The 24,042-nt window shown below is 37.4% G+C and overlaps 1 protein-coding gene across 1 annotated transcript; it reads left to right on the forward strand.

Annotated features, from left to right (window-relative positions):
* The first annotated feature begins 548 nt into the window (after positions 1 to 548).
* On the forward strand, positions 549 to 24,042 carry crygmx (crystallin, gamma MX). The gene is made up of 6 exons (XM_027140628.2): positions 549 to 615; positions 1,129 to 1,179; positions 21,769 to 21,881; positions 22,273 to 22,368; positions 23,149 to 23,391; positions 23,497 to 24,042. Exons 1-6 carry the CDS (start codon positions 549 to 551, stop codon positions 23,770 to 23,772), a joined length of 846 nt encoding a protein of 281 aa, XP_026996429.2. The 3' UTR covers positions 23,773 to 24,042.

Below are 24,042 nucleotides of genomic sequence, written 5' to 3' on the forward strand. Positions count from 1 at the left end.
AGATTAATACATGATACACTTTCACATTAGTGTCCCAAGCAATGATTCTGACTTGAGAAAACTGCCACGTCAAAGAATTTTATTCTGAAAAAAATAAATAAATAAATAAACGTATTTTGGATAAAATTAAACAAACATATCATCTGACAGTTCAGTTTGGCTGTCATAGGTTATTCGTCTTGCAGGCATGATGTCTAGATTTCATTCTTTACATAAAATAGTCAGGACTTAGCTCAAACTATAGACTGTTGAGTCCTAATTACTGAGCATGTTTAATTTTTTTTTCATATGGGGCTGTAAGTTTACAAAAAATTGCCATTTTAAACACCACATAATTTAGTACAATATGGGTAGACCAGCCTAAAATCCAGACACCTTTTATGGGAATTGAGAGAAGAAATTCAGCTTCAAAATTGGTCAGATTATGGTCTAGTGTGGACCAGACATTAGTTATTGTGCTTTCAGACCTCAGTATGATGTGATGAAGTTAAGGCTAAACCACAACATCTGCTACTGGACTTGAGCCAGATCAGCATACTACCTAAATAATGCCTGTGCTGAAGGAGCTTGTTCGGGTTTACCAACCCACTGATAAATACTTGCAGCCCAAATGTGGTAATAAATTTTGGGATGGTGCAGTAAGTGAGAAAGCACTGAGAAGATCATAGATCATTCTGAGAGCTTGTCCGGGGTGAGCTTTTTTTTTTATAACATACTTTTTCATTCAGTCTGCAGTGAGAATGTGTGCTTTTTGGCTGCTTCATCCAAACATCTGCAAGCTGTTGCTGAGGAGGACCTCAGAGGAAAACATTTACCTAACAGAATACTAATTCTTTCAGACCTCGGTGTCAGCACTTCGTAAATAACGGCGAGTGCATGGGGAGTGGTTTTCAGCCATGCACATGTGGAATTATTTTATTTTTCAAGCCAAGTCTGCGAGAGCCATCTCACTTCTGCTGCTCTTATCTGCATTGCTTTAAAAAGCAACACAACACAGCCACTCTCGCCATTCCTCTGCTTCTCCTTTCACCCACTCGCTCAAGTCTGCTTCTTTCTGGTTTTAGCCACATATCAGACAGTCACAGCATACCTCCGTTTCAACATCTTGTGTCACGGGTCTCTTGCCAGACACTATTTCACCTCATGTGAAGAAGCCAAACTTGCCTCTGAGCCTTCTGGGTGAGGGCTGTCAAGCTTGCATCAGGAAATAAACACACAGAATTCTGAAGGCTAGATGTCACCTATGTCAGTTGGCACAGACGAAGCTTTGTAGACAGTCACTTAATGTTTAGAGATTTATTGTTCAAAAGAGAAAATGTAATTTTCAAAAAAATAATTGAAGCCATTAACCATTAGATTTTATAGAACAAATCTTCTGCATCTGCTCAAAGTTTGATTCATGGCAGTATTTCACAATAAAAGCTTGGTCTGTTTATCTTTAACTTCTTTTGTTGATGTCAATAATTCAAATAATCAAATACAAATATGCTCATCCATAGTAATACAGACCCAAGGCTCAATGTCTTTACATGGTAGTTGTACTTAATGCTGAATAACATCCTGTTCAATTCTGATACCAGATGAGGGAATGAAATCTTAGATGAAAGAATAAAAAGTACAGCAGTCAGTATCTGAGTAATGAGACAGACAGGAATGACGTATCTATATATAGTGTCATCAACCAAAAGAATAACAGTTTACATACATATAATGAGATCAGAGTTGCTCCAAAATAGCTCCACCTTTTTTAGCTTGTTTTCATTAGAAATGTGTTTTTAAAATTCAGTGAATCTAGTAAATAATCCAGTGACACTTTTTAGCCTCGGTTTTCCTCCCAAAAAGTTTACCTGTGGTAATTTTTTTAGTTATCATGTCAATAATGTGAAAAACAGAGCACAAAAACATGCAGAAGAGACGCTACAGCTAGCTAGTAGCAAGATAAGATAATCTGCTACTGCTGAAAGATAGCAAGCCTACATAGGACAGTTATTACATTTACATTGACAGCATTTAGCAGACGCCCTTATCCAGAGCGACTTACATTTCATCTAATTTTTATACAACTGAGCAATTGAGGGTTAAGGGCCTTGCTCAGGGGCCCAGCAGTGGCAGCTTGGTGGACGCACAGTAGGAATCGAACGTTTTGGTAGCCCAAAACCTTAACCACTACGCTATCACATCCCCAGAAAATAATTAAGTATTATTACATCCTGCTGTTTAAATAAAGATAAAGCTAGTTAGCTAATTAACAAAATGGCTGCCTACAAGTAGATATTTACACTGCTTTTATTCTTTACATTAAATGCATTGAAATAAAGTCAGACTTGAAGCAATGACAAAAATGAAGAAAGGGCAGAAGTGTTCACCTGCAGAAGCCCAACACAGCAAATTTATTGTTTAATGTTTAAATATTTAATGACAGTAACTATGTGTATAAGAAATGAAAACAGATTGAGTTACAGTCGTGGAAATCACAACTGTTTCTTACAGATATTAGACTATTTCACAGGATCTTAAATTTAAATGAATGAAATTAGATCATTCTGTACTGAGGGGGTCCATGGAAATTATTTTACTTCAGGTGAAGGGGCTTAAGAAACACTGCTTATGCCTGCTTGGCAGAGAAAGAAAATGCTACAGTCTTCTCTTCACTTCTTAATCCTGATGTCTCTTTCAGTGTGCTGCACTGTCTGATGAGGAAAAGAGAGTGCCAAAAACAGGTGAACAAGCGGGCACACAAACCTGCTCATGAATAAATGATTGTGACACTTCAAAATTTGCATCTTTGTGAAAAGATGATGCATCAGCACTTTGTCTACTGACACCAGGACGGGGTGATTTTATTATTTAATGCACCAGCTTCCATTATCATTATAGTTCCAATAGGTGTTGACAAAGATGCTCTGGGATGTCAAACTGATCATCAGGTCTCTTCCCTTATTTAGGCCGGTGCTCTATGTGTCATAATTAATGCTGGAACACAGTTGTCCTTGCCTAATCCCAGGTCCTCATTTCTGAAGTCATTATGCAAATCGATAGTGTTTACGAACATAAAAGCTGGCAGTTGAGGTTTGATCTGGGGCAGAAATAGCATTGGTTATCAATAGCTAAAGCCCTGCTTGGTTGGTGTCATGTCAATAACAAGCCGATCAATACGGCCTGGTCTGGGGAATATTTGACAGTGGGATCTCTAAGGAGTGTTGTGTCTATGAAGACTGGGAGATGCCATACATTCAAAGACACAACGTGATACTAACTAAGCTTATGTTCCACTTGAAGCTCAAAAAACCACGAATGCAAATGAAAGCTAATGATCGTTCTGAACAGTGTCTCTGTTCATCACATACCTTAGGACTCTGAATAGTGATGTCTGTATGGTGCTACGAAAAATGAGAAGTACAATAAAATAATGAAAGCACGATTTATATGCTGATGCAGCTGTTTAAAAACTCCAGTCTGATCTACAGTAAAACGCATGACATTTGGTTTCCATATTCAATTCTTTTTTTATTCCTTTATTCATCAATGTGCTGAGATCCTCACTCTCCTCCTGAACATGACCTTCGAACCAGAGGCATGCTTTACCCTGCTCAACCCATGTGTGAACAGTCCCCACAGAGCAGAGCATTGTGGGTCAGAGGCAGAGTTGAGTGAGGGGGCATTATCATGATGCTAGAGGGCAAACACGGAGTGCTGCACTGTTTCACAGCAGATTGTGCTAATGCCCTGTTACAGCCATGAGAGAATGATTTTGAATGCTAATGAGGAGTTAGAGGGGCTGCCATGAAGGTCTCATATATTACCCTACAAATGCTGCATAAACAGTACTCTGGGAATATGTATCCAACACATTAAAGCTGTAGTAATTGATTTTCAATCAATTAAACTCTCTTTATACCTGGACACGTCACTAAAAATCTCTGCTAATAATGTCACTCTTAGTGTCTAGTGAGATTTAGAATCCACTATTTTCACACAGTCCAGCTTTTTTTTTTTTTTTTTTTTTTTTTTGTACCATTTATAAGCTTCTTTGTAAAGGAAGTGTTCAAATATTATGACCTTGCATGAGCAGATGAAGCTATACCCGAAAAGGACATTTTGATAATTTGATAGATGTAATATATCTATGATCACGGAAGAGTTAACGTTTAAGGTATATGAATGCTAAAAACTGAGCTTATATTATTATATTATCTATTAAGGTGCAGAGAAGTGGCTTCTGACTGTGAAATTCTCAAACTCTACACTTTTTTCTATTGCATCAAGAACTGAGCTTTTCTGCTACAGTGAAATGTCAGATTTCCTTTTGATTTTTTGATTTTTTTTATTTGGTTGTTTGTTTTTTTCTGTACAATCTTGTTTGGCATGTCCAACACTGCCTCCTAGTGCATATGTTCACTATACAAGTGTGTTAAAGAAATGGAAAATCACACTTTATTGTACAAAATGTCTTGAAGGATGCACTCTGAACGATGGTCCACTCAGGTTACAAAAACCATTCATACAAAACCCAATTTAGACACGTATCAAGTCTTTTCCTTGTACTGGCACTCAGGTGGTGTAATGATCAGCTGATTCACCTAAGGGAAGAAGATTAAAGACTCATCAAAAGACTAAAAGACTAAAGATCTAAATTCTTTGTTATAAAAAGCAGTTCTAACTCCTATACTAGCTTCTGTATAACAGGAGATTAGCTTAATTGTATTCTCAGATCCTGACCTATTTATTTTTACACTGGGGATAAGTTTTTAGTGGAGATTACAAAAAACCTTTTAGAAGTTTCTCCGGATAAGGATATCTCCCAAATTCTGTAAATGAAAAAAAAAAAAAATTGTTTAATAGTGCTGCTGAAAAGAGTGCATCAGAAAAAAAAAATTAAACTGAACATGAAAAAAAAGTGAAAGTTATAGTGTATAATGAATTTTACTCTCCATTCCTTAAGGAAACCATCAACACTACACTATTAATCTGTTAGAAATGACACAGTAGGACACAGCAGCTGTGATGGTAGGACGTGGTGATGTCCAATCAAAAAAAAAAAAATCCATAGCAAACAGGTTGAAAGTGAGTTATATTGAGTCTTTGCTTATATCCAGAAGAGTCGTTAGTAGGTTAGAAGTGCTGTACATTTAGAACAACTGTGAGGGCTAGAATAAATAATAAATTATGGTCGCCATACCATAATACCATATGCGGCACCATATTTATTTTAGATAATTAACTATTGTAAGAATCTTTGTTAAAAATTTTGCTTGCAACTACAACATTTTAAGTTAAGCAATTAGTTAACTTTATGATACATGACAGTAAACTAATAGATAATGATTTAAAAAAAAAAATCTTGTATTTTAGGCAGGTTGTTTTTCTTTCTAATATCACTTATGGGTTCATTTCAAAATGTTTAAGGACATCCATCCATCCACCAAATGATCCAGGTGGAAGAAAGGACGTCAGTAAATGTTTAGTTCAGACAGATTTTTGAGATTTCAAAATTGACAGTATATTTTCAGTGATTAAAAATGTAGTGAAACTGAAATAAATGAATGGAATATTTCATTGGCTAAGAATGATGGAAGTTAACAAGATTAGCATCAACGTTTACAGAGGCTTAACACATCCTGAAAACTCTACATGGGTTCATAATTTTGGACAGTACACTGAAAAACGTGGTGATTTACTTAAAATAGGTTTATAAATAAAAATTCATTTCATTTACTCGTTTTTTTGTGGAAATTGTATAAATGCTACACATGACAATTATTCATTTCTAAGTTGTGATTTAATGAAACAAAATTTTCTGTCTGATATTCTGCTTGGAACATATTTTTCCTAAATCCCCTTATATGAAATTATTTCTTTTTCCAATACCATGAAGACAGACAGCTACCACGTACACATGACTCTACAGTGACAGAGAAATAACAGACACAAATGGTCACAGTGCCTAATCTGTATCAGAAGCAATCACCATGTTTAACCCTCTAAATATGATCTCAATACAATGTATGCAGTTTTCTGCATCAACAGAAAATTATATAAATACTGGAGCCCGGTGATGAGAACCAAACAGCTATAAATAAAACAGCTGTATATAAGTCCTAATTTAAATCCTCTTATAGGTCCTAATCTACATGATGGCACCTCCAAAGATACCACCTGATTCTAAAAATATTTACACACAAGAAATTAAGTAAACTAACAGGTTACTGGAACTAGTAAGCTTACAGACTTTGGCTTTGAAAGTTCTGGAACACTCTACAGGCTTGGCACACTCCAGTACGCTCATGTAACTTACTGAACTCCTGTATCTTTTAACTCCTTAAAAAACTGACCAGGAATGATAGCGGTTTAAGGAGGAGGCCCAACAGCAGACAGAACACCAACAGCGATCTCACTGATCACATCCACGAGTACTCTACACTCTCTCTCCGTGATCAGAAGACCTGGATTCCATGTGCACTCTCCTGCACTTCACATCTGACATCAAAACTCAGCTTAAGGCGCACGCAGTTGTAATCCTGTTGTAGTACTTAAGGGATGTGACTCTACTCAAACGTATCAGAACGCCCTCGCACGCTGAGCTTTTGAGAGCCCATTTTGAGTGAGAACAAAAACACAAGGAATGTATAGCTCAAAGGCAAGTTGAATTTGGAGTTTAAAAAGCAGGCGCTGACAGAAAGACATCACCAAGTATCAGAAGGTGCGATAATTTGTTGAAACAGCAGCCCAAGCTGGCAGAGCGCAGAGTGTTCTCTAACTCCTAGAGCCCCATTTACCCTCCTCCTCCTCCATCTCTCACACTCAGTCTTTCAAACAACCTTGGTGTGATTCCTTCCAAAGCAGACCATCTCTCAAGGTGCACTTGAGTGGGAAACATTAAAAAAAAGTGACTGCCATGAAGAAAATGGAATAAATGCATTTTTTTTAACTAATTAAATGCAACGAACTCTTTCTAAAGACAAAGTTGGATGACACAGTGAGACATTGAGGAACTCAGTCACTTTAGGAAATGTTTCAAAGTAGGAAGCGCAAGCGGATGTTTGCCAAGTTATAACGGCTAATTGGTGGAAACTTAATGAATGCGGGTTGATGCAGAGACAGATGCTTTGTGGAATGTGGCAGATTTCTGTGGCTACACGTCTCCACACATCAAGACACCGAGAACATTTGGCAGGTCACGGAATTGTGCAGGCAGAGGGGAAGCCTGAGAAGGAGAAGAAAAGCCCATATGAGCAGAGCTTTTGCGTCTCTGTGTGTTTGCTCGAGTGTGTGTCTGTGGATGCCTGCTCTTGAGCTTGCTTGTTTGTTGGAGCTCTCTCTCTTTTGTTAGGGCTTTCTGTTCTCGCCAGCACAGTGGCTTGCAATTAGCGCACAGGCCTTAGGGACCTAATTAACCAGTTCAATTAATTCATTCTTTTTTTTCCAAAATAACCATACAAGTCACCCTGACATTTGTCAGCCAGTCGGGAAGTGTTCATAGTAAGCGATGATTAGCTCGTTTGCGGCATGTCCTTCTCCCCCAGGTGGCAGCTGGGATGGGGTTTGTATTATGTATGTAAAGGAGGACAGCAAACTGAGGTGGGCTCAGACTACAGGGAGTTAGATACTGCATTTTCAGTAAGGTTGTGGGTAAGAGGAGGGGTCTTCTGACCTTTTTTAATCAAATCACCAATCAATATTGTTCAGGCAGCAGCGCCTTTGACGTAGACCCCTGAATGCCTGCAGGAATCAGAAACATGCAGTTACAAACAGTGCAAGTAAAACAGAAGTGGGGGGCATCAGCTGCCTCCTCTCATTAACACATTATGATGTCTTTCTTTTTCAGAAAAGCATTGGTGGCATGGGACATGGCTAGTACTGGTCCTCAATAACCACACTGTGTCTTTGTTCTACAGCTGCCTGACACATTGTCTCGATTTGAGACAATCATTTCTGACACCTTGGAACAGAAATATTAAAAGAACTCATAAACCATATGCGGTAAATGTATTATTTGTTTTACGTCTCTAAATTTTCCAAATTGAAGGGGGCAGGGTGGCTTAGTGGTTAGCACGTTCGCCTCACACTTCCAGGGTTGGGGGTTCGATTCCCGCCTCCGCCTTGTGTGTGTGGTGTTTGCATGTTCTCCCGGTGCCTCGGGGGTTTCCTCCGGGTACTCCGGTTTCCTCCCCCGGTCCAAAGACATGCATGGTAGGTTGATCGGCATCTCTGGAAAATTGTCCGTAGTGTGTGATTGCGTGAGTGAATGAGAGTGTGTGTGTGCCCTGCGATGGGTTGGCACTCCATCCAGGGTGTATCCTGCCTCGATGCCCGATGACGGCTGAGATAGGCACAGGCTCCCTGTGACCCGAGAAGTTTGGATAAGTGGTAGAGAATGAATGAATGAATGAATGAATGAATGAATGAATGAATTTTCCAAATGCTTTGGGAAGTATACAATATATTATTGTAATATTTTTTCTAATAGTTTGTTTGCCCTACAAGTTACTTATTAATTATTACTTGATAATCTTTACATTGTTAACAATAAAAAAGAAAGAAAGAAAGAAAGAAAGAAAGAAAGAAAGAAAGAAAGAAAGAAAGAAAGAAAGAAAGAAAGAAAGAAAGAAAGAAAGAATGTGAGCAATATTAAACACACGTGACCTAATCGGAAAAAAAAATGGCCTACAGTATGTAGGATAGAAGTCAAAGTAATGGGTTAAAGCTTACGTATATTTAAACAGTTAAAAGATTAGTATCTACAGTGAAAGGAAGAGAAATGGTATGTAGTTACAATCATGAGGAGTCTGGACCCATTGGCTGGTCCTGGGATTTTATCTCCAATCTTATGGTTTGGAGATCATTTTTAATAAAAAGATTAAAAAAACAAAGAGTTTTGAAACAGCACACAACTTCCACTATAAACATGTGCTTCAAAAATAGTTTCAAGAAGACCAGAAACAAACCATTGTGATAATTTCTGTCAAGAGCTACTGTGTACAAATAGAAGGTCATGTCATAAAGTGCAGTATAAAAGAAATCTGACCTACCTACACTTTCTCTGCTCAGACGTTCCTACACATTCTAATCTTTAGAGGAAAAACCTGCACAAACATGTCTGTTCCTCTCATCTCAGCATTATGAATACTGAGTGGTCTATTAAAAACTATGATATTTGTAAATATTTCATCTGGAATAGATTTAAGATAACATCACCGTAACCCCGATGTCTGTACGCTGCCCACATAGATTTATTGCCAGATTCGATCCAAGAGTATTTTCAAGCTCTGACTCACATGGGAGCAAAAGAAAATAAAAGAGGCAAGCAGACATAAAGAATAAGAGAGTCATTCGTTCCCTGCTCAGTGTGACCGAAGCACACTCTTTTCATGGGTGTATATGTTCTTTTTCCCTCACTCCCTCTTTCTCCCTGGTGCCCTCAACCTCCCCTTAAGAAATCACACCAGAAGAGCAGCTTTGATAGGGAAAGAGAGGGGTCGTTGTGTAAACATTTTGTGTGAGTGCCTTTTGTGAATCTCCATCATGCATTGGGTGATCTCTCCAGAGAAGCGCGGCGAGTGCTGGCGTTCATACACAGTGCCGGCTGGAGACAGGGTCTCTGTACTTCCGGGAGTGCTCAGGGCTAGAGTTCACTATGGGGGCGTTAAGGGTGTCAAGGAGAATGCTTCCCTTCCATTACAAGCCCCAGGGCCTCTTCACAAACATTCAAAAGCATAAGCAGTCAATACTGAGTGTAACTGCTGGAAAAAAGACAAAGAGATGAGTGTGAGGAATGCAAGGTTTCTGAAGAGTTACACAATATGGTGAGATCAGAGTTGTACTTTGGCTGGGTAGTACAGCTTTTTCACCAAGCTCCTTACTCTCAGAGAGAAAGAGCAAAAGGAGTGAATCATTCATAGCAAGATGTGGGGCATGGAGTGGGGGGGTGGATGCTGTCGGGTAATAAAAGAAGAGGGAGATGAAGGAAAAGCACACCTAGTGCAATGAAGAGGTCAAAACATCTCGAGGACAAAAAAGAGACCAATTGCCCACTGCTCAAGCTATTTAGAGATCTTTGCACTAAAGTGGAGTGCAGAAGCACAGATGCATTATTTACAATCTTACAGTCTGAACTTTGATGATGCTTCCTAACACACACATTATACACACACACACACACACACACACACACACACACACACACACACACACACACAAGACAGACAGACAGACAGACAGACAGACAGACAGACAGACAGATAGATAGATAGATAGATAGATAGATAGATAGATAGATAGATAGATAGATAGATAGATAGATAGATAGATAGATAGATAGATAGATAGATAGATAGATAGATAGATAGATAGATAGATAGATAAACATGTTTTCATGTTCAAATTCCTTCACTCACGTCAAACTTCACTGACCATTCCAAAAGTCTCTACAAAACACCAACTGACAGCCACATATTGACTATTTGAGTGCTTCTGCAATGCCCAATGTAGTTTTCTTACAGTATTCAGCACCCAAGCAAAATTTACAAACATTTGTGTCCACTTACTTCAAACCGATGAAGCCATGAAACCAACAATATGAACACTGTATTATTAGTGTATTAGCTGTGATTAACAGATCAATCAGTGTTGTACACTTGTACAGTAGAGACATTTTTCATGTGCTGTGTCTCAAATAAAAAATTAAAAAATCTTATATCTTACATTCAAAAGTATTTAATATCTCACATAATCAAGATAATGTAAAGACAGACCTTTTGGTGGATTTGAAGGCTACAAAATTAAGACTTGCTGCAATATAATTTGTTAAACTGATAACTACTGATAAATAATGATAACTACTGATAAATACTGAAAACTACTGATAACTACTGATAAATACTGATAACTACTGATAACTACTAATAAATACTGAGAACTACTGATAACTACTGAAAACTACTGATAACTATTGATATCTACTGATAACTACTGATAACTACTGATAAATACTCACAGTTCATTTATTGCTGAACTACTGCAACCTGCCATTATAGTAAAATAAACTAAAATAACATTGATATTCTAATAATTGAAATAATTTGTCTAATAATTTGTAACTCCCAGTAGCATCTCAAAATAGCACACAAAATCTTAATAACAGTTTTGTAAAATAAATGTATGAAATCATACTCTCGTGCATCTTTTTGTTAATCAAGTGATCAAACACGGTGGAAGATTCTTCTAGGTTTCTTTAACAAGGATAGTAAAAACCTTTTCATCCAAATGTGAGTTAAGATAATATATTTTAAGAAATGAAAACAAGGACAAAAAAAAAAGAAAAAAGGAAACTCCCTCTAGATAACTACTGTATAATTTTCTCACTGACTTTTGTTTAGATGCAAACTCCTTGTACTCGAGATTCTTGTATTTAAAAAATGTAAAAAAAAAAAATAAAATAAAATAAAAAATCTTAAAAAATTAATCTGTTGCAGTGATCGTCAGGATGAGCTTTCTAACTGTGAGAAAGTTTGATTCTTCTTGTGTTTTACATTGTTCATGAGTAACTTAATCCCATCTTGCTGCTCTCCTGGTGAGGGTATCAGGGTTAACAGTAGAGGAAGAAAGTGATGAGACTCCCTAGGATACAGACAATTTCCTTTTGTTGTCAAACAGAATGATTAAACACGCTCGTTCACATGCTCCCATGGTGCCGTGTTATTAATTTTTTACTTTGGAGTCACACCAGCTTTTTCACACATGCCTTCAGATGAATGACAATGTGTTAAATTTTGTTTGAGTATGGCTCATATAAATTATATAACCACTGGCTGGAAACTTTACTGCTTCTATGTAGCATGCAAAACTCAAATACATTGGGTTAGACACAGAATGTGTCTGATCTGCTCATTCTGTAGATGGCGATCAACTCTGTGACAATTATCTCTGCAGGAACGAGACACCGGAGCAAGGGTATTTGAATGAAATTTGTGAAAGTCTACCTACAGGAAATTATTTGCTGTCCAAGAAGTGGAAAAATAATAATTATGACTGAATAGTTACAACAATTATCATTTAATGTTTAACCAAATAAAGAGTAGTTCATGACTATGATTAGCATAAATCAGCTTGAAGCGATTAGCATTTTGACTAGTTTCCTTGACCACGATGAAACATCCGTTTTGAACTTTAAGAGCAGAATAAACACATAGGTGACCTCTCTGTCCAATCGTTATTAAGCGTTCTATTTTTGTCATCACCTTTTTTTTTTTTTAAACAAGTCAACTTCACTAATCAGAACACAGGGTAAATAAAATAAATAACCATGAAACTCGTCTCTTTCTTAATGAGCTGTCTTCAGACTTTTCTCTGTTCTGGCACCTGGAAGGTGGAATGAACTTCCTAGATGTCCAAACAGCTGAGTCTTCAAACAAGATATAAAGACCTACCTTTTCCTGAAGTACCTAAATTAGTACTTATAAAAAAAAGCAAACAAAACAAAACTTGTGTTGTCTGTGTGGTTTACTTGCAATATTACCTCCCTAGAAGAGTTGTTGACTGATGGACATCTTGACCTAGTGAACCAGTATCTCAATGTATTCGCTGTGTCTCAAATAAAAAAAAAATCTTATCTTACATTCAAAAGTATTTAATATCTCACATAATCAAGATAATGTAAAGACAGACCTTTTGGTGGATTTGAAGGCTACAAAATTAAGACTTGCTGCAATATAATTTGTTAAACTGATAAATACTGATATCTACTGATAAATACTGATAAATACTGATAACTACTGATAACTACTGATAACTACTCACAGTTCATTTATTGCTGAACTACTGCATCCTGCCATTATAGTGAAATAAAGTAAAATAACATTCATATTCTAATAATTGAAATAATTTGTCTGAATGTAACTCCCAGTAACATCTTAAAATATCACACAAAATCTTAATAACAGTTTTGTAAAATAAATTCTCGTGAACCTTTTTGTTAATCAAGTGATCAAAGCCTGATAGAAATCAGTTCTGTTACATGTTAGCATGTGATTAGTTGCATCGAGCCCTGTGCATCAAAAAGCTGTGATAATTCAGGTGATGGAAAATGGAGTCACTGATCTACAGCTAGTTTGTTTTTGTTTTGTTCTATTAGTTCTGCTACTCAGTTCTACCAAATGACATATTTTGCTAAATCCACCAGTTGATGACCCCCTGAATTAGAGTATATTTGACACCAACCCTTGTCAGATATTATGTGAGCCACTGAGAGGCTCTGTGAAGAAAACCTGTTTAGAAAAAAAGGCTTTCCATTTCATCAGGGTTCTGCTAATTTTACCAAGACTGTGTAACAAAAACTGGCTTACAAAATAATAAATGGCAGTAATTTTCAAAACAAGAACTTTGCTAAATTAGCAAATGATTACCATGAATTGTATTAGTTCAGTGAATTACAATGATGTGAATGACTAATTTAATTGAATGTATTAAATTAGTGTTCAATTTAGATTAATTCAATGTATTTTTATTTTGTGATATCCTAAAGGCTGTTATTTAATTTTGTATATATGAGTCAATAACATGACCCAGTCACACAGAAACGTACATTTTACATTTTTTGGAATCTCTGGCGAGAATCATTCTTGGGGATGCAAATAAACATTGATTTCTACTGTTTCTGGAAATACTCCTGACCTTGCACTACTGTCTACACAAACACACTCACACACACACCACACACACAGTTAGAGGGGCTGATAAACCAATATACATGGACAGAGCATCACTTTTTCTTGGCCAACCTGTCAGACATCCTGACACTCAAAGAAGTCCTGTTGTGCATTTTCTCAAGAGGAGCATCATGTCTTCATCACAGTAGACTGACAGAGAGAAAGTGTAGAAATCCCCAGCAAATTCTCTTCATACTTGCTCACTGAAAATTTGAAACTTAAATGTAGGAACTCAGGTAGCCTGTGGTTTAGTTTCTTGTCCACAGTGACATAACTATCATCAGTTACGCTAAGTAACTATATATATCCTCAAACTCAGGAGGGAAACAAAAAGGCCGTGAAGCAGCCAAAGTCTTTCCATAGGGCCATAATGTGCATGGTAAAGGCAAAGAAGTGAGTAGCTGGCTGTTGTATGAGAGAGAGAGAGAGAGAGAGAGAGAGAGAGAGAGAGAGAGAGAGAGAGAGAGAGAGAGAGAGAGAGAGAGAGAGAGAGAGAGAGTATATATATTTTATATATCAAGTCAATATTCCAGTCTAAAAAAGCTGCGTATTAAATTTTCCTTAATTAAATCTCTGCTGGAAAGTGTACATATTTTTTTCCTTTTTTGTTTTATTTATGTGTGTTTTTCCTTCCCTGCTCCTTTCTTTTTTGCTTCCTCTATCTGACAAAAGACGCCAGTCTGCCAAGCTGGGCTGCTCTGGGACGAACCTGTCAATCACGACTGACGGCACCCTGACAACATGTACGTTAAAAATTAAACCAGCGCTCAAAGCCTGTGCGTGACAGCCGGGCCTTTGAAAGTGGCTACAGCGCTCAGCGACAGAGAGGGGAGCATGAGACAAAAACAAACTAAGAAAACAACAGTGAAATTGGGGGTGGAGGTGGTTGGGGGAGCAAGGGAGGGAAGGGAGAAAAAGAGAAAATGAAAAGTTGGAAGTAAAAAAAAAAAAGAGTTTTTAGCATTGATGGTGGGAATGGATATCTTTCCCCTGCCGTTTTTAATTTAGTAAACCATCACAAGAACATACAGGAAGCTGCCAGGGAGTGTAGGGCTTTAGAGTGCAGTTCAGGGATCACACACACACACACACACACACACACACACACACACACACACACACACACACACACACACACACACACACACACACACACACACTCTCACACTCCCACACACACACACACACACACACACACTCTCTCTCTCTCTCTCTCTCTCTCTCTCTCTCTTTCTCACACACACACACACACACACACACACACACACACACACACACACACACACACACACACACACACACACACACACACACACACACACACACTCACACAGATCTTAGATATACAGCCTCCAGTTACATTCACATACCACTCCAACCTAAATTTCCTACAAATCCATTAAGAATTTCTAACAGCTACACACAGGTACCAGATAATACTGAAGAAATCCTTAACATGGTGAAGATCAAATTCATTTAAGACCAGTGACTAATCAAGTATATTAAAAATTTAATATATGCAAATTATAACCTAAATCATTCATTAAAATAAACATATCTAGAGTTTATCAGTTCATCACCTGCTAAAATAGGCAATACATACATAATGTATTTTGGATATAAAATGCATGTGTAATCTTATGAGTGATGTTAATAGCAAATTAATTAATACATTCTTGCTTATCTCAGAGCAGAGTGTGTGTGTGTGTGTGTGTGTGTGTGTGTGTGTGTGTGTGTGTGTGTGTGTGTGTGTGTGTGTGTGAGAGAGAGAGAGAGAGAGAGAGAGAGAGAGAGAGAGAGAGAGAGAGAGAGAGAGAGAGAGAGAGAGAGAGAGAGAGAGATCTTAGCATTTGGATAAAACATCGTGGGTATGTAGCTGAGGACAGACTGATGCCTATTGCCAGGTTTCATACAGTAGGATTAAGAATTTAAAAGAAAGAAAAAAGCCAGTAGATAACTGTCTAGTTCCAAGATGTATTTTACAAATAGTAGTGGGTGCAAAAGAGAGACAAGGTGCAGACATTTAGAGTACTACTGCCCTCTGCTGGACTCCTGCGTCTCCATCACTTAGATGTCAGAAAGCACCGCACAATACTTTTCCTCAGGAAATATAGCTGAAATTAAAGTGACCATACTCTGTATTTTATATAATGATCATTTACAATTACTTAAACTAAAATAAACATAAAATAATATACTGCATTTCTGCATTTATTACTGATTATTAAAACAGATAGATAGATAGATAGATAGATAGATAGATAGATAGATAGATAGATAGATAGATAGATAGATAGATAGATAGATAGATAGATAGATAGATAGATAGAGAATACAGAGGTTTATAAAACCTTTTATACAATTATGTAATTTAAAATTACATACATTTTTAAAAATGTATTTGTATCCTAATAACAAGTCATTATGGAATTATGTATATAGTAATTATACATTATTCTCTTATAGGCCTAACATCATGAGGTAATAAAATATTGTATGGGAAGGATCACTAAGCCAATGTGTTCATTTGATGGAATGTTAAGGAATTAAAAAAAAAAAAAAAGTCCACTGGTGAAAAATATTTAGAAGCTTTAATACTGTGAGCTAATGTATATAAATGACTAATTGTATATTGTACATGTCTAATAACAAGAGAAGGAAAAAAAATAATATTAAGCTACAAATAAGCTGTAAGCTGTGGTCGTGTTATAATGAAATAAAAAGACAGAATGAGATAGAGAGAAAGATAGACTGAGAGAGAGAGAGAGAGAGAGAGAGAGAGAGAGAGAGAGAGAGAGAGAGAGAGAGAGAGAGAGAGAGAGAGAGAGAGGTGATGATGGAAAGACACCTCAAAGCTCTGATTACCCTGAGTGGCTTGGCCCAACAGTAGTACCTACTGGGACTGCAGCACAGGGCCTCTAAATAAATTGCAAGTGGCCTTGGGCAAAAAAAAGAATCTGCCTTTGATCTTCTTTACCAGCGAACGAAGAGAATGTGCAGGCAGTCAATCAAACTCAGAAACCTACACAACAACAGGGAGGCCTTTTGTCTATTATTTATTTTCCTAAAAATCATGTATTTCATTATCACAAGGCACCCGCACTCTGGTCGGGGGTGTCACGATCAATAATTGATACTGTCGGCGTCCCGCCTTTTCCTTTGGCGCTCTTGTCACTAGCTGTTGTCAGAACACATTTGCTTTGATGGCAAATTTGAAGAAGCAAAAAATGGCATCATATATGATTATATATTTAGGATAGCTGAAAGGCTGGGCCAGATCGTCAGCTCTGAAGCACTATTCCCTGCATGTTCAAGGGGTTCCACTGAAGTTGCCTTAAACACAGCCACACCGTGAGGTGATCTCTCCTTCTGAGGAAGTAGATAAAAAAAGATCCAAACCTGTTTTGTCATGTGTCAGTAAACACCAAGCCTGGTTTTAGAGGAAAGCAGATCACAGGCAAAAAAAAAACCTATGTTATGGAGCTGTGGATCCATCATGTCAAAGTCAACTCAATCATTCCCTGGATCTTTCAGCTTCTTCATAAACAGGCAGGAAAGCTTAGAGATGGGAGAGAGCAGGAGAATGCATGCTCATATGTAAGTTTTGATGTGAGCTATGACTATGCAATTTAAGATGTGGAACCAATGAATTCATAAACCCAATAAAGTCACCACTGGCATACATGCTCACAGAGACCACATCTGCAGTAACTACATCTGGGGTGGAAATTTTAAAACTTGAAAAACAAGTAGAAAAGTTTTTTTTAAAGTCAGAGAAGAAACTTTCAACTAAATAACAGCTGCCTCCATTATCCGTGGGCGCCAGCTCTCTCAAACAAACATCCAATCCTCATTCTTCAGTCTATATTCCATCACCATTTCCTCTTTTAATTACCCTGCAACAGAAAAGATGGAGCACATCTGACACAATTTCATAAATCCATCCCTGGCATGCTCTCAGAGCGCTGCTGCTCCGTCTGCTGTGGCCGATAGAGTGGCATGCGCTCTGTCAGGGACCGAGAGAGGCTGCCTGCATCTCCACACAAAAGCAGAAGGATGAGCTCTCAGCAGACGGCTCCTCGTCATTCTGAAGCTTTAGCACACATCAGCATAGCACATCACACAACAGCAGTTTTCAACAGCAGATTAGGGGCCACACACAGCCACAGCTAATTGGAGCTGCTGTTCTGTAGCTTCTGGCTTATTTGCCAGCACCATAATGTACACTGAATGAACTCTTTCATTAAACAGGACAGTCACAAAGAAGAAATTTGAAATGCTTATCTGTCTTTGCAGACCTTCAAGTGTATTGTGCTGACATCCGATAAAGCTCAATAAATTGTGGAATGGGACTTATAAAATATATGATTTTAAAATGATACTAATTTTAATATTGCCGGAGTGTACCACGATACTAAGACTAAACTAAGACTAAACAACTTTCATACAGTGAGTCCTCATTTCAACTACAGCTAGGGTCTATGCAGGATTTCATAACCTGATTGCAGTGAACAATACAGAATTGCCATTTGTGGTCTGTCCTAACATATTGCACATAAATACACAGCAGTTGCATGATGCCTGCATTCCAGCCCAACTCTCAGCTTCATGCAGTCTCTCATTTGGAGATGAAGCAAAAGATCCTAAGCTCTGGCTTTTTGTACTCTTGGGAAAACCGAGGCAGCATGCTGGGTCTTATTTGATGTGTTCTCTCCGTGTGGCAAGATGTCTAGTAATGCTCTTAAGATTATTATTTTGAGAGCCTGTGAAGAAGGAGAAGAGTGCCAGTAGTGCAGTAATTTCCATGCCAAAAAGTAACACTAAAATAAAACCGAGAAGTCCCTGCTTGAGATGTGACAAGCATTTCATATTGATGAGGATAGAAGACAAAGTTTTCCTTAGAGTACATGTAAACAACAGCCCCTTTGCGCCTCAATCTCAGTTTGTAAATCCAGTGAATCAGGTTCCAACCTTGATTTAACACCATCTGGCTGGGCTAATATGCCACGATTACTGGGATGAAATGAATACAGACGAGCTTTGAGGATCAGTCTTTGTCTTTTTTTTTTAAAGACACTTTAAATGACACATTAAAGCCTTTGTGATTATTACTGCCTAGGGAAGCCAATTTAACTTTCACTCACTCTAAAAGAGATTGATTTGGCTTTACTCGAATGGCAAGTGATTTCAGGTGTATTGTCTATCCTCCGGATTAAAATCTGCAATGAATTTTAATCTGCAAAACAAATACAGACTCTATCTAGAGTAGAAGCTGCTTATCAAGTTACTGAGAAAACCCAGAAAGTCCTCTGCCACTGTGGACTTTTTCCAAAAAGAAATAAATACAGTATGTAATAGTTAATTTACAACAATTTTATATTGTTGTTATTATTGTCGGTACTATATTCTTTTATAACAATCACTATTATATGGCACATCTGCCGTACAAGTCACGTGCAAGTGAATAAATCGTTACCATAGAAATAACATTAGGATTAAATGAGTATCAAAGTAGGAATAAAGTGAGGTAAACTTACCAGAAATGTGTGAAAGAAGAAAAAAAAGCTTTTCAGCCTCAAAAATAAAGATGTGCCCCTATTTTTAATTTATTTCCTTTTTAATAAATAAAACGATTAATAAACAATTCCTTTTATCGAATTAATTGTAATTGTAATACTGACATGTTCATTATTTTGCATTAGTTTGCACATTATATATACATAAATGAACATTGAACATTGTTTTATTTGAACAAATTATATATAACCAGTTATGGCCATGAATGAGAGCATTAAATAAACTCTATCAAAGCTGTTGGTACAGAAAATCAGTATCTTCTGATCACTTTTATTTAATATAAATGTATTTTACAAAATGTTTTACGTCAACGTATACTTCCTTTCAGATGGACATCTTCATCTTCATGCAAGATCCTTGTTCATGCAAGTATTACATTGCACCCTACTGGCACACAAAGAAAGTAACATAAAGCTCCTATAACTTTTGTGGGATGTTGTGAAAAGGCCACCTCACGGAGACTATCTTTAGAGGCATGAATAATGGGAAGGGCCTATGATGGTTCAAAAGATAAACTCTAGCACTCTGGCCCATTTCTATATACACACACACACACACACACACACATATACATATACATATATATATAGTATATATAGGCTCCTAGAGACTCAACAGCATGATGGTGCAAGCATCCGGTCCTGCAAACATAAGAAAGATAGGCCTTAAGTTTCGAAGCTAAAAACATTGCATCATTTGGATGAGGAAATTAGCAGAAGTTGTTTCACAATTGTCATTTTTTTCACAGGACCTGGCACATGCTACAGTATGGTTAAATAATGTCCCAGCTACGTTGTAAGTGTTTGCTTTCACTGACCGTATTCTACACTGTTTAGATAAAACAATACTGAATATGTATCCATTGTTAACAAATCAGTACTTTTATAAGCATGGAAGTACTAGAATTGAGTGATAACTAAAAAGCTCCAAAAGGCTTCAGCTTTCCTACTGAATCTTTTAAAGATGGTCGTCTCTGATAAAAAAAAAGTCAGATTTTCCTAAACAAATATAACATGGTTTATGATATACTGTACAGAGTAATTGGATGACTGGAAACCCGGGTCAATTCACAGAGGAAAAATGAACTATACTCTAAAAAGGTATATTTTCAAAAAATTTTATTATTATTTCTGCATACATGTAGTATGCAGAATAGAATGTGACCCATGTAGTTGTGATTCTGAGAATGTAAATATCTGCTGCTATTCTTATTGCCTCCTCAATATCACAGATGAGTAATGGATAAAAGTGCAATTTCTTATAATGAGCTAGCCATCTAACCTTAGCTACTCTGAAAAAAAATCAGTGCCACCATCCTTGTGAGATTCCACAATAAGTAATAAGTTTTTGTTAATACTAAATGAATCGACTGTGCTCACTCTACATAATTCAGTCAAGTAATTAGAAACTTTTCTTTTTTTTTCAAGTTTTAATTAAGCAATGGGATCATGTTTTGTTGACAAACTATACAAAATATTTTTTCTTAAATCTGACTGACCACAAATTCCCTTTTGTGTAGACAAAGGTACAAACTGCAAAATGTCTCCAATTTTTAAGGAACTTTTAAGGAACTCTAATTTTTGTCACCTAGTGAATCCAGACCTTTTGTGTGTGTATGTGTGTGTGTGTGTGTGTGTGTGTGTGTGTGTGTGTGTGTGTGTGTGTGTGTGTGTGATGACACATGATGTATGTCTGAAATGTATCCCAAATCAGACAAAACAGATTTGGATAGCCAGGATGACTCAAATATTACACGCAGAAGCTTGACATTAAGGTTTCATAATGAAACATGATGAAAATCGAATGTTCAAAATATAACTACCATTTCGGTCCCATGACAGGCCAAAATATTCAGGAAGGTTTTAAAGAGGTTTTTAAATTTAGGTCAGATGGGGTCATTGGATGTCCCAAAAAAGCCCACTTTCATGGGTCATCAGTACATCCTGGGCTATGGGGAGTCTCCTGATTTTCACCATTGAATGGGCTTCAACAATTGCATCAGATCTTGTCAGATGTTCCTCCCAGTAAGTCAATCAAAATGATGCTTTTTTGCCCTACTTTAGAACATCTTAGCAAATCAATGTCAATCAATTAATGCTTTGAAGCAATTTATAGATGCAGCATGAAAAGTGAATGAGGGTCCACCAGGAGATTCAGTCATATAAAACAGAATGGAAGACATGCCCCAAGGACTACCCACCTGATTATAATTCTATTAATCTCCCCAGTCTGGGGGAATAGCATAAAAACCACTGGATGCTTAAACATGATTAAATAGAAATGTCAAAAAGTTCCCTACAGTTCCCTACAGTTCTCAAATGGCTTCTCAAGGCTTAAATATAAAGCATTTAGAGCATTCCTTGTCGTTTCAGCATCTATACAACAGTACAGAGGAAATACAGTATAAGAATCTACAGCAGACCTTACTTGGCTAGACTTATGATCATCTCAATGATATCCATTTGTGTACATTGTGGGGGGCTTACAGGGGAACTCGGTACGTCCTGTGGACTGCAGAGCATACAGTATGCAGATCGAGGCTGCAACATTCATGACTGGCTCAACTCCATGATCACAAAAGGCTTCATGTATCCCAACCTTGTGGGATTAACACATCATTAAAAGCTGGCTTTAACAACATGCCATCAGGATGATTTGTCCCTAAAACACAGTAGAGAATGGTGGTAAGGTAACTAAAACTCAACACTATACACTATATAAAAGCAAACTCAAGTCCTATTCAAATTTCAGCAATTTAGGATATTTCAATATATGTACAAGCTGAAATATGTCCAAATTATGACCAAACCCAGCTCATGTCTGGCACTCTCTATCAGCTAAAATCAGACTCTGCAACCCTATTGTCAGTGGTTCTGTTTTTGCATGAGATAAAAGAGCTTTGACAGTCATTGAAAGCAGACAAACCACTGGTATGACCCATCATGGTATGCAGGCTACAGAATGCAATCTGCTGACATGGCACAACAGATAGAGCTTCACACAAATCCATGTGCCATGGCCAGTCTATAAAGAGGCGCTGACCTGTAAATGGGCCTCATCTGATCTGAACAGACTCACTATGGGCAAGGTAAGCATGCAAAATTACAATTGCAGCTGTATGATGGTGCAGAGTAAGGAACAGACTGATGTTTAGGATAGAGAATAGAGAGATATTTTAAAAAAAGAAATACATTCAGACTGAAAAGGCACAGGCTGTGCAAGTTAGGTTCCAGCTGAGATCACGTTAATACCTGCTTTAGGAAATGCATACAGTACCATTCTGTAGATACATTGTTGAATATCTTTTTATCATGTATGTGCATTACGTTTTATCAGATTTACATTATTATTACACATATATTCTGAGCAAAGAAACTCTATTACTACTTTTTAACATAGATTTAACATTTTTATCGAAAGGAACATGTCCTATGGGTGTCATCCAGGTTGTATTCCCTCCTCAAATGAAAATATACTTTTGTTTTGTTTTGTCCTCAGGTTTCTATTTTCTGCACTACCAAACAGAACGCTAATGCTACACGTCACATTAATTAATATCAATCAATAGAAAAGATGAATTTCATAATCAGGAGCGGAATAATGCACATAGAGTTTTATATATGGTACCTGAATACAATAACGATGTTCAGATAGAGTGTAGTTCTCTAGATATTTAAAGATATCTTTAATCAACAGTATTAAATTACAGTATGCATGTCTGTGAAGAGAATACAATAGGTTATCCCTAACAGCAGAATGGAATGCTAGGAAATGTGAATCGACAGTCAGTTATGTTTGTTTCTTTGCTTCAGCATGAAATCCTACAGTAACTAAGTTCAAACAAAAAAAAAATCAAATATATTTCCAGATTTTCTTCTTCGAGGAAAAGAATTTCCAAGGCCGTCACTATGAGTGTAGTGGTGACAGCGCAGAGTTGCAGCCCTACCTCACCCGCTGTAACTCCATCCGTGTCGAGAGCGGCTGCTGGATGGCTTATGAGAAATCAAACTTCTCTGGCTATCAGTACATGCTGCACAAGGGAGAATACCCTGATTACCATCACTGGGCAGGCTTTAATGATCGCATCCATTCCTGCCGCATGGTGCCTTCTGTAAGCATTTTTATTACATATATATATATCTAAGCACACCCTTCTTTTTCCCCACTTGTTTGTAAACTCATGTTTATGATGATATGATGAAATGACCCCCTACAGCACCAAGGAGACTACAAGGTCAAGATCTTTGAGCGCTCTGATTTTGGAGGCCAGGCCAAGGAACTGATGGAGGATTGCCCAGATTTGCGCACGTGTTTCCACAGTGGTGAAATCCTCTCTGCAAACGTCATGGAAGGTTACTGGATCTTTCACGAGCACCCCAACTACAGTGGGCGCCAGTACTTCCTGCACCCTGGGGAGTACAGGAGGTGTAGTGATTGGGGCAGTACCAGTCCCGCTACAGGCTCCTTGAAACGGATCACTGAGATCAACTAAAAAGATTTTCTGTCTAAAATAGCAAACTAATCATGCCTGGTTGTCAAGTGCTTCCAGTGTGATCTGATCTTCTCAGTTGACCATAGCTTGAATGTGGAATCAATATGTAACACGAATTCATGTTGATATATATATATATTTTTTGGCCACTGTTTGAGCTATACATTAGCTAAAACAAACGTTTGCATCTTTTGTGTGTTGACAAATTGTACGCTTACCCAACATCTGAACCTATATTGCTAAAAGTGACAGTAAATTGAAATTAAATTA

This window comes from Tachysurus fulvidraco, chromosome 8 (genome assembly GCF_022655615.1).
Source record: "Tachysurus fulvidraco isolate hzauxx_2018 chromosome 8, HZAU_PFXX_2.0, whole genome shotgun sequence".
Taxonomy (NCBI): domain Eukaryota; kingdom Metazoa; phylum Chordata; class Actinopteri; order Siluriformes; family Bagridae; genus Tachysurus; species Tachysurus fulvidraco.

What these genes read in the sequence shown, in the direction of transcription:
- crygmx (XM_027140628.2), top strand. Translation starts at nt 549, where the DNA reads ATGCCTGTGCTGAAGGAGCTTGTTCGGGTTTACCAACCCACTGATAAA. An exon ending in CTTGCCTCTGAGCCTTCTGG is followed by an intron (nt 1,180 to 21,768) that starts GTGAGGGCTGTC and finishes GGGGGCTTACAG; the next exon opens with GGGAACTCGGTACGTCCTGT. An exon ending in GCTTCATGTATCCCAACCTT is followed by an intron (nt 21,882 to 22,272) that starts GTGGGATTAACA and finishes CACAACAGATAG; the next exon opens with AGCTTCACACAAATCCATGT.